The sequence below is a fragment of the Oculina patagonica genome, chromosome 13 (genome assembly GCF_052425735.1).
Source record: "Oculina patagonica isolate OP01 chromosome 13, crgOcupat, whole genome shotgun sequence".
In the NCBI taxonomy this organism is placed as follows: domain Eukaryota; kingdom Metazoa; phylum Cnidaria; class Anthozoa; order Scleractinia; family Oculinidae; genus Oculina; species Oculina patagonica.
Window position 1 is genome coordinate 36125531 of NC_135770.1, and position 12317 is coordinate 36137847.

Below are 12317 nucleotides of genomic sequence, written 5' to 3' on the forward strand. Positions count from 1 at the left end.
CACGGTGGCCTATAATGGTAAGTGTGCTGAATTCCGGATCGAACGGTCTGGGTTCGAGCCTTGACCGGGATCACTGTGTTGTGTTCTTGGGCAAGACACTTTACCTTCATAGTGCCTCTCTCTACCCAGGTGTATAAATAGGTACCGGCGAAATAATGTTGGGGGGGGGGGGGAACCCTACAATGGACTAGCATCCCATCCAGGGGGAATAGAAATACTTCTAGTCGCTAAATGCTACAGAAACTAAGCTCCGGCGGTATGGGCCACTTGGCTCGACGCAGACTTGACTTTTTTTACCTATGCTCATTAACTCGTCATGTTCACTGAACATGTTTAACGACTATGTTAGTCAAGTCAACTAGTCGTTCTTAGTGCAGTGCCATGCAGAGCCAGTAGTAATAATGATTGTAGAAAGATCAATAAAGAAGAATCTTAAAAATCTTAGAAAGATCAGTAAAGAAGAATCTTAAAAATCGGCACAAACTGAAGCAAGAAATACAATTTATATTTTCATCAATATTTTGATCCATTGCTTAAGGTGTATGATATTCTTTCAGTAATATCTTGTTGTGACAACCCTCGTTTTACGTCGATAATGAACAGGGAGCAACCCCATTTAGGAAAAGCGATGAAAATTTTTTTCTGAAGTAATACTGTAAATATTTGAAATAAATAAAATATTCAAATGAGAAGATTTCGTTGCCCAGTTTCGTTACTTTTGTTAAATTAAAATTGCTTTAGTTGTCATTGTTAATGTTGCAAGCTATAAAGATTTACAAAGTCTGAGAAAGCAAACCGATTTGAACTTTGTCCCCATGACCAGGGTCATTCCGGCGACCTCAGATTTGATAGACCTAAAAGACCATGTGGACCGGCTAAGTTTGCCCAATTTGCCCGATTTGACCCAGCCTGTTCCAGGCGTTCGGGGAGTGGGGGGACGGCGCGATGAATAACCTCCCTACATCCCAGCCGCCTCCCCATTTTTTCGCTCGCCTTTTTTTTTCTTCGCGCCGTTCCCCACTAACCGAACGACTGGAACAGGCTAGATTTGAGCAGCCGACTCTCTCGGATCTTCGGGAGGCAATTTATTTCAAGATTCAACACGAGGAGTACGATTTCTAACGTTTCCTGTTTATATATTTAACCAGTTGCTCGTAATCGTTCCTGTTACATAGAAAAGCGAACTGAATTTAAGCTAGAAAATTTTCCCAAAACCTAAAAGTCATGCAACAGTAAAAAAAGAAAATGCAAAAATACAAAAACCAAAGATTTTATGAGAAGCCAAAACAAATATTTCACGTGTACAGTAACATATAAATGTGCAGCGTTTTTTCACCACTTTGCAACCGATAGCAGATGGTATGATCAAATCGACCCCATTTATTGATCATCTCAGGTATTTTTACTGATCCAGGTCTACGTACTGAAAATCTGGTACTCTCAATCGGCTTGTCCAGAAGCTCCTCCCGTCGCTGTGCACGTGTTTCGTGGAGTTGTGTCACGCAATATTAGTTGCGTGACCTAGTTACCCAGATCCCTTGATGAGCCATCTTCACGCATTTCGTGGCATGGCAACATGGATAACGCGGACTTGGAAAAGCTTTCTATATCTCCTGGAAAACTAACGCCGAAATTCCACCCGAACACAACTGAATACACAGTAACTCTTGGAAGTGATGTGAAACAGATTAAAATCGATCCGCTAACAAGCGATTCAGGGGCTTCGTACTCCATTTCGGTAAGCCAACAAATCTTATTTCGTATTCCCGCCAAACGTGTTGTGATTCTGCACTCTGCAGGTATTTAGCCATTAAAAGCTTAACTTTCTTTGTTTCTGCAGGGTAGTGGCGGTGGAAAAACAGTAGCTCTAAGAGAAGGAGAAGTTACACCCGTAAAAATCGAAGTAACAGCTGAAGATGGAAGCACAATCAAGAATTATTTCATTCACGTAACTCGACTGTCTGCGAGCGACGCGTCGCTCACAGACCTCAAACTTTCTGTCCTTTGCAGCCTATCTCCAGATTTCACTTCCAGCATCACCAATTACTCTGCATTCGTTCCATTTACTTGCTCCTCTGTTGAGGTTATTCCCAGTGTAGCTGACAAAAAGACTGCATTGAAAGTTAATGGCGGTGAATCAAAAGATCCCATAACTTTAAACCATGGTGAGACGGTCGTTGAAGTGGAGGTGACTTCACCAGACGCAAGCAACAAACGAACGTATGTGTTGGTAATTTCGAGACTGAAGCTTTCAAGGCCGATAAAGTTTTCAGATGAAAAACAGCAATCGAAGTTTGAATGCCCAGTGTGTTTGGGAGTTCTTTATCGACCGAAATCAATCAAGGAGAGCCAACCCAAGCATGTCTTCTGCAAGAGTTGTATTGATGAGCTAACTCGGACCTCAAAACAGGATCCTCTAGACGGCTCCCCGCTAGCTGACGCGTGGCGTGTTGATGAATATGAGCTGGACAAGGAATTATCTTCCCAAACAGTGTTCTGTGTTTACAAGCACTGGGGGTGTGGTGAGGTATTGAAGCTCTGTGATCTTGGCCCTCATTTGAAGCAGTGTGAATTTAGGCCTGTTTTAGTGGAGAAGTCTGGGGAAATAGTACCAGTCAAAGATTTAGAGGAAAAATCAAAGGTAAGATGACGGTAAATAAAGGAGAAATACAGTTGTACTTCTCTTTTCCTCCTCTTGTCGATGTTTCATGACAGTGTGACACTCCCTCTCCCCACTCTCTCAAATGTCTCCCACCCAGGGGAGAACCCAGTTGAGAAACATGTAGCAGCATAGGTGGCAGAGCAAGGGGTGGGGGGGGGGGGCGAACGAAAATTTTCAGGCTCAGCCCTCCATGTTTTGGTGCCAAAAATATCGCAAGCACCGCATAAAATTGGTTCATGTCAAAGATATTCTGTTTCCTGAGTGAGTTCAAACATCTTTAAAACTTTCTTGGAAGTCTTCGGGAAACTTCATTTATCTTTGGAAAGTTCAGAAAATGTTCAGAAACGTTTGTATGAAATCTTTGGTCTAGAAACTGCTCAGTAAACAAAAAGTTGCTAGAACAGGAAAAAGTTGCTCCAAATATGAAAACCTGCAGAGTATTTTTGGGACAGTCTTAGCTTCCCCTCCAGCCTCGCCGCCTCTGTGTACTCCCCATAAAAATCAACAGCATAGAATATAACTTTCCAAATAGTCCCTTTGACCTAAAAATTAGAACTCTGGGTTACATGTTTTCCCAACCTAATAAGAAGTCTTTACCAAGATTATTCACCCAAAAAAGTCACCTCAAAATTTCCAGCCCAAAAGAGGTCTTTGGATAGCAAAATTTAAACCCCAAAAAGGTCTTTACACCTCCTGGTCATGCTATCATACAATGTACCTGAGTACCCCTGGGGTCTTCCAGTCTGGCCTGAATGTTCAGCTGTTGACCAATCAGAAATATATCATCATTGTTCCTTTATACCCCCTTGGGAGCATAGGGCGTTCACCAGTTTCCTATACTGGTTTCGGTTTCTGTAGCATATGACTTTTTTTACAGGGTAGGGTTGCTAGCCCTACGCCCAACCTCCAACAGGAGGGCCAGGGGATCACTCTTTGTCAGGCCTCTACCCTTCGACCTGTCCGGCATGGGTGGCCCTACCAGGAGTTTAGAACTCCCGCCGGCATAGCTCTAGGGGTCACAGAGGCACTCAAGCCACCCCACCACTACAAGGTGATGATCCCGTCGGGATGGCAGAAATATATAGCCAACCAAATAACGGAAAATTATCCTTACCCTGAATTGCTTTATGTTCCTGTCATACATACATGACTTTGTAGTTTAAGTTTATTGTGTTTTCATTATTATATTTATCTTATCCCAGTTTCTGTAGCATGATGCATTGGTATTGCTACTCACCCCAGGTGGGATGCTACTCCATTGCAGGTTACCCCAAGCAGTTTGTTAGGCTTTGCTAACAGTTCACTAGTAGCCATTTATACCCTAGGACACAGTCATTTACATGTAAATCAAGATTCAGGTCCGGTTTCAAACTAAAATGGCTCAAACCCTACCCTTTGGGGCAGCATACCTACTTAACAGCCTACATAGGTTACAGAGATTTAATAGACATCAGTGCTGGTTGGTATAACAGGGTTATTAAAATTTCATCTTGTACATGTCCTAAAGGATTCTTGCAAAGGGTGCCCAGATTGTAATCGGCCAGTCCGCACTGATGAGCTGGAGGAACACAAGTCATACATGTGCACCACTAAACATCCCAACACAGGAGTAAAACACAAGTCTGAAATCAGAGCATGGGAGAAGAAACTTCAGCAAGAGACGAGTGAAAAATCTGCTGACAAGTTAGTAAAGACAGCAGAAGAGCAAATTAAAGAATGTTTCAAGGTCCTGCCGCAGCACGGTAAAATCTCTCTTACTGGTGTATGTACTCTAGTGATAGGCTAGAATTATAGAAATCTGGTTATACATGACTACAGTCATGTATGTCAGTGAATATCTTACATGTAGCTTTTTATCAAAGTATACTCTTTGATATACATTGTATAGATGAAGAAGGGCTAATGCTCAAAACATCAGTTTTTCAGAATTGTTTTTATGGTTAAGGTGGCTTGGAAGGGTTTCTTATAGAACATGTGATTTTTCAGGAAATGCGGGTCATTTTGACGGAGAGGTTTCGCCAATGAGGTACCTTGAGATGGCTACAGAGTGGTTTGCCACGGCAATCAAGTTGTCGCCCAAAAGAGCTGATCTTCATTTTCAGCTGGGGCAGGTTTTAGAGGAACAACATTATGTACAGGATCTGTATGGTATCAAACCTCCAGTAAGTTAGTTTATTGTATCCGGCATGAGATATCATGCCCGATATCACATGACCCAGCAATAATCAGCCTGAGTGTCTGAAAGATTAAACTAGATTCCAGCTATATAGCAGAGTATTCTGCTTATCAAATACCCGGCTCAGGTTAAGAGTTAACAACACCTTTCACCTTACTATAACTAGCCCTCTGCACTCATTGCGGGCCTATGATACTAGATAAAAATAAATATTATGAGATTTTTCAGTGACATGTAGAGTAAGGGGTCAAGAATTAAAGTAGGTGGCTGTCTTTATGCAGAGCAATTAAGAAACTGGAAACATCTCCCCCTTATTGGGAGCTGCATAAATTTTTGCTGACAATTCAGAACAGAATACCTCCCAGAGCTCTGGCAGGTGTTGGGTCTTACTAAAAGCCCAGGCGGGTAAATTTGTTAACCTGATGTACATGTGAAGAAACATTACGACAGTTTAGCAGAATTACTGTTTTGAGTTGGTACATGTATTTTAAATTTGGTTATTTTTCACATGGCTCATTTTCCTTTGTTCTTCCAGGCTGATTATATTGAATAGACCCCGCTAATTAGCAACTGTCTGAAAAGCTGGGGGGCGGCTTTGATTGTAAAAGAGGAGAGCGGGGCTGATATCTAATATTCCCCTAGGGGATTATTAAAGTTGATAATCCCCTAGGGGAATATTATGATAATATTCCCCTCGTAGCAAAGCCACAAGCCTCGCATTACAAACAAAACACAACTTTACTTTAATAACGTTATGATTTATTTTACCTTGACTGTTGTTACATTTTAAATACTACTGAGCAATTGCTTAATTGAAAACACGAGAAATGCGTTCCGGTACTCATGCCTCGACGTTTGCTCTTTTTCAGAATTCCGTTGCAGTTCAATCCGTTTGGTTGCTAACACACTCCAAACATTCAAACACCAAAAGGTTACCTTTTTTAGTGTTTTTCGGGATCCTTTCACTGTTCCTGGCCAGCAGCTCTTTAATTTGTCATCTTCGACGATATCTCTAGCCTCTTCGACGTTTTCTTCCCATTTGTTTCCGCCTGGTTAAAGTTAAACAACCCTTCTGTCGCCTCCTAAGTTCTAAACTGAGCGTTTTCGCAGACCTCTTCGATATTCTTTGAGGATAGCAATTTCTCCAAGTTATTGCCTGGATTTGTCGCAAAATAAAAACTTTCCTTCGCAGACTCGCTCACCTCTGCCAACTTTGCAGTAAAGTGGTAAAAAATGTGGTTACAAAGTTGTCGGAACTATCAGGCAATTACAAAATTCCAATGCGTACTTTCGGAATCTTTAATCTATTGTTAAACTTGTTTGGCAAGCATATTGATTGTTTTGGTCGGCGTATCAAAAATGAAAAAATAACCTGTTTATTATAAAATTTAACAATGTGGAAACCCCAGTGCGCCTTTTCGGAACCTTTTTCCTGTTGTTAAGTGTGTGTCGGGAAAAACATTTCAGCACATTTCAGCGCACCTACATCAAAACAACGAAGAAAAAAATCTTTCTTATTGTTTGAGCCACTGTTGATACCTCGCCCATGTGAAAAATAAGCCGGTTATTTTTAGGCACCTCGGCGATATGTGATTTATTCACCGAGGGCTGCGCCCTCGGTGAATAAATCACATATCCCCTCGTTGCCTAAAAATAACCCTTACTTATAGTGGAGTTTCCTTTTTTACAGAAATCATCTGATGATGACGAGATGGATTTTAATATGAAATCCAAGGAGAGTTCAAAGGAAGATGACATTCAGGCCATCTGTGAGTTACGTGGTGCAGGAAGGAATGCTCCTCTAGCCTTGCAGCTCAAGGCCATTGATGAAGAATATCATTATCTGTTGGACCAAGGACAGTCGGACAGGGCTGACTATGTTCAAAAGTTGTATGCGTGGAAATCAAAACAGGCTACTCAGGTACAGTATGCTTGCACATACTCTCTCTAAGACAGACACTGTCTGGACCAGCTCCAACTGCCCATCTTGGGCTCGAGACTTACGGTAGCCAACTAGCCACAGGTAGTAGAAACTAGTTTTGAGGGGGGGAAAAGAAAAGGTGTCCGTTTATAGGGAGTTCAGTTACTAAAAAACGGCAAAGACAGGACCAGACACGTGTTAGTATTGAATTATTAGATTTTGGAAAAGTGAATTTTCAAAAATATCTAATTTAAATTTTATAAACGGAGGGCAAGGCCCGCCCAAAATAAAAAGGAAAAAAAAATTTTACACCAGATGTCTGTGTAATACAGGTGTCCGTTAAGAGGAAGGTGACTATAAACTAGTGTCTCTCTTTACATGCCCAATTCTTGCCAGCCGCTGTTTTAGAGATTCTAAAATTAGCCCCGACAAAATTTTTGTACAAATGACATAGCTTTATAGAGATCTGTGATCTGATCATATTGTTTTTGCTGTTGTAGTGTGTCTCATCTTGTGAATGCCACATCTTTTCTGTAGAACAAAACAGCCCAACTGGCAACTAATGAAGAAGAGGCTCTTGGAAAAGCTTATCTCAAGTATTTAGATGCCCTGGCAAATGGTAGTGACAACCATGTCTACAACTTGCATGTCGGTAGAATGCTTCTCCTACAAGGCAAACCAGAAGAAGCTGTGGTTTGTCTTCAAGTTGCTGTGGGATTGAAGCCAACTAATACTGATGCAAGGTCAGTACTTTGTACTGTACAATTCAATAATATTAGCAACCAGTACAAACTGTAGCTGTAAATCACAATAACTAAAAATTGTAATATGTAATTTTTTGTATAAATTTGTGTACAAATACAAGAATAGGCCTTTAGAGCTGTGACTTATAGACTGTACAGTACCTTCTGCTAAACTTGAGGGCTTAAACTTACAAATTATCTAGTCGATTCAGGAGTGTTGCTAAGGGCCGGCTGCTGGCTACGTGTACACTGTAATTTAATGGGCTGAAATAGAACTTAAGTCCGGCTGAAATTGCACTTGAAAACAAAAGCAGCTGGGCTTGTTGATGAGCCAGCTTAGTGTTTTCTTAGCTACACCCCTGGGGATTTTTACAGTGCCTTATGAAAGATTTCAAGGAAATGCAAATGCCCCAAAATTCAACCCTTTTAAATCTCCAGCAACCTTTCTCCAATGCTAAGCTTTTATACTTTTATACTTCTGTGTATGAAATCTCTCACAATTTGCAGTCATACTTGCCACAAATATTTCCCTAATGATGGCATAAATTAATTACCCTTGAAGAGCCTGCAATGACGTGATCTTTTTCATTATTTCATCATTTCATGACAAATAGCTCACAGCACCCTAAGCTAACCCTAACCTACCACTAACATAACTTTGAAACCACTAAACATTATTGTAGCCCAAATTTAACTTAGGTGTTCTAGGTTGTACAGTGTACTGTCATTTTTGGATGCCAGATTTTAGTACCAATGTTTTTCTTTGCTTCTTGACAGGTTTTACCTTGGGCTGGCTCTGTGCCAACAGAAAAATGGGCCTGGCAAAAGAAAAGAAGAAGCCGTGAAATATTTGTCTGAAGGAATAGAACATATGTTAAACCAATTGAGTGCTGAGTCAGACAACCCCAGCAAGGATCCTGAAAAATGGCCGCAACAAACAACTCTCTCCTCCAACAACTTGTTGAGACTTGACAATGTTCAGTGGCTGCAAGGATGTGCTCTCCTTGGCAACTTATGTAAACAAATGTCAACTAGACCATCAGGTGTGATGTCCACAGATGATGCCTTGCATTTGAGTGCCATGTTGGCAACACAGGTCTTGACGTGCCTTGTGGCCAGAGGTGACACATACCATCAAGTAGAGTGGGTCTTATTTGAGAGTCATTTCACACTCCTTCAAATTATGCTGGAAGGGGCAAAGGACAAAGCAGATGGAAAGAATGGCGAGGTTTCTCGTTTCTGTGAAAATTTATCTGGCTTGCTTAACTGCTCAACTATTCCACCTGGAAAGCAAATTCTTGAACTGCAAGAAAAGGTGAGAATAATGAAAGCACAGTCATGAATGCTTATTGGCTCAAAAATGTTCATCTTTATTTTACATTTGTGAATGTAGCTTCCTTGTGGGTACATAAGGCCTAGTGAAGTAAGCAACTTAATTTAAAGGGTTGATACTCAACAGGTTAAAACTGTTCTAAATGGCTTGTACATACATGTACATTACAGCATCTTCATGTGTGCAGGATTTTCATGTTCCAACAAGACTGTTATAGTAACTAGCTAACACTTGCTGTCAATTTCCATTAATCATTCTGATTTGTTAAATTTTAATGATTGTCCCTTACTAACTTTAAATCCTGGAGAATTTAATCAGACATGTTTCATTTTGCTTTCATCATTTGTCCATTATCGTTGCATAAAGAATAGGGCTATGGGCCCAATGAGATGCTAAAATGGCCTTAATGTTTGTCAAGAGCCACTCAATTTTCCTACTGTAATAAAAAAAAACAATTATTAATACTCTCTGCATTAACAGACCTGCCAGCAAGCTGTTCTACTTCAACCATGTAACAGCCGTGCTCTTTATCGCCTGGGTGATGCCCAACTAAGTTCCCATGACAACGATGACCCTACCTCCACTAATGCCAAACAGAGTCTCCAAGAAGCTGAACTGAGTTATCGAGTGAGCATTGAGCAGGAGGGTTCCCCATCAGTAGGTGGAGAGGCCCCAGCTAAGCTCAGTGAACAGAAGTGGTTTAAAGAGCACACAGCAAAGAAAGAAGCAGAAAAGAAAGCAGCTGCTGGAGGTGCTACTCAAAAGACTGCTGCTGCTGTGCCAACTGGCAAGACAGCTACCTCCCCAGCTGGCCGGGGTGGAGCCCAAGCAGGAAGAGGTTCATCTACAACAGGTAAGTCAGCTTAATTCTCAATATACCACTGATAGAAAATGTCTAGATGAAATTCAGTGAAGAATGGAAAACTGCCGCCTTGCATTGACAGTGTACAGACATGTTCATTGAAACGTTAAGGAAAAGTGCTCAAGGTGCTGAAGTGTTCTTTGATGAAGTTTGTGGTTTGAGGCAGTCGAAATACTTGTGTGGTTCTTCAGTCAAAGAGTGGAAAACTATTTTTTCGTCTTAAGTGCAACTTTTCAGTTGGAGCATTTATTATACAGGACAAGATTATAACACAAGTTGGTATTCCTATTAGGCACTGGCATCAGAAACTTAGTTTGTTTCAAATTAATTGAGCGTTCTCTACACGTGCAGTGAATAAGCATTATAATAATCCTACCAACAAGGTTCTTTGCTTGATATATCAATTCTTCTGTGCATTTTATGTAATGAACACTGATCGTTTTTTGGGATTTAGAAGTTGAAAAAAGGAAATTATATGACATGTTGTGAAGTAGTATAGCATGTATGTATTTATTTCCAGCTCGTGGTGGGGCAGCAGTGAGGGGCAGAGGCAGTACTACTCCCACTCGAGGCGGGACCACGACTGCAGCAAAGGCACCGACTGGTGGAGCCCGAGGCAAGACATCCCCTACGAAGTCTGCTGGGAGGGGTGCGGGCAGAGGAGGAAGTACTACCGGAACTAGTAGAACACCAGGTACACGTAGTTTATGTAATTTTTTTAAAACCCTTTTTCAACCGATTTAGGTTTATTTGCATTTCGGTGGTTTCTGTCCATCAAAATGAAAAGGTATTTGTTGTTGCTTTTACTAAAAGCCCAAGAGACACCTAGATCTTAAAATGGGTGAGTTACACTGTTCGGCTTTTTTTTTGGCCCCTCAGATAATGCCGATAATGAGAGAAACCTTCATCCTCGAACTCACCTGCCTTTAATTCAATTAACTTCTCTCACTCCGATATATAGGTTGATAGAAACCACGGAAAATTTACTAAAACAAAAACACCCGATCACCAATACTGGTTCAAGTATTTTCAGTTACCATCACATTTCATGTTATTTTGCGTGACAATCTTAACCAGAGTCTAGAGTAATGTATGTTTTCTTTCAAGTACATAACAAGATAACATCAAAGTATTTACTGTCTGTGTTCGAGCCTAGTGGCTCATCAGGCCAGAGCTTATCCCAGTGTCATTAGCTTGAACCGACTTGGAGTATTGTGTGGGATGCTAGTCCACCGCAGGCTCACCCATCCAGCATTAATTTGGCAGTAGCTATTTTTGCACCTGGGTAGAGAGAGAGGCACTATGAGAGTAAAGTGTTGTGCCAAAAAACACAACACAGTGACCCCGGCCAGTGCTCAAACCCGGACCGTTCGATCTGGAGTCCAGTGTACCAACCATTCAGCCGCCGTGTCTCCCCATCAAAGCATTTACACTTGTGTTTTGTTGTGCTCTTGTTACAGCATCATCGTCAAAGACAGCAGCACCAACACCTTCAGCTCACAAATCAGGGGCATGTTCTCCTACAAAGCAGCCAGCAGCAGCTAAACCATCGGCACAAGCTAAAACTGAAACAAAATCCCCAGCTGCTTCAACTCCGACCAAACCTGCAGAGCCCAGTCCTACAACTGAACAGAAGCCGAGTGGGCCACCCAACAAACCTTCCTACCACCCCCGCCTGGGATTAGCACGCGTACTGATGCGTAAAGGCGGTGACAGCGTCAACGAAGCCCACAAGCTGTACGAAGAAGTGATCTCAATGGCACCATCTGTTCACGATGCTTACATAGAACTGGCTGACTCATTGATCAAGTCGGATCCAATGAAAGCCGTCGACACGTACAGCAAGTACCCTTTCAAGGAGCCGCTAACATTCGATGATGCGTACATCCACGGGGAGATGGTGCGTTTGTTGATGAAGAATGAGAAGTATGAAGATCCCAGATTGGGCCCCAGTATGATTTCTCTGGGGAAGGTGATGGGACTCACTGTGCTGGAGAAGTACGTTGACACACTCGACAAGACATTTAAGTACAGCAAACTGCTTATGCAGGTTTATGCTGGCGTTCATGGTAAAAGTATTGATGACCCAGATTTGCAGCAATTTTTTAAGTTTAAATGTTGGGTTTAAGCGTTTAAGCTCCAACTTAACTTCTTATGCTGGAGGTCAAGGGAAAAAAAAGTTGGTGAAGTGTTTTGGCGTGTAAATACCAAACTTGTGTAGATTGACTTGAATGACAGGACATTTGAGCAAAGAAAACTTCTTGTTTATGCTGGCCTTCACGTGGTCCGGATTTGCAGAAGTTTAATTTTTGGGTTTAAGTGTGTAAGTACCTGTTGGTTTACAATGTTTTTTTTAATAGAAAATGTAGTAACGTGTGTGACAAGTTGGTATCCATGAACGATCATGTAGGTATTACGGGTCGGTAGTAAATACACCTTATTCGATGACCTTATCGAATAAGGGATTTATTATTCCACTATTTTTCCACTACGTTTGGGACCGTATTCCGTAAGTTTGTCCGACCCGCTGTTTTTATCCGACTATATCCTATTCTATAGTGTAAAAACGATGGCATCTTTTGCGCGTTGACTTTTGCTCTAATATGGTAAAATGGCGCAA

General features: G+C 41.5%; 1 protein-coding gene across 1 annotated transcript; it reads left to right on the forward strand.

Moving 5' to 3' along the window:
- Positions 1-1534: 1534 nt before the first annotated feature.
- Positions 1535-12119, forward strand: LOC144634801 (uncharacterized). Its single transcript, XM_078493834.1, has 10 exons — positions 1535-1738; positions 1841-2641; positions 4170-4404; positions 4649-4824; positions 6529-6759; positions 7297-7502; positions 8280-8817; positions 9316-9688; positions 10218-10391; positions 11158-12119. Exons 1-10 carry the CDS (start codon positions 1577-1579, stop codon positions 11823-11825), a joined length of 3564 nt encoding a protein of 1187 aa, XP_078349960.1. The 5' UTR covers positions 1535-1576; the 3' UTR covers positions 11826-12119.
- The last annotated feature ends 198 nt before the right edge of the window (positions 12120-12317 follow it).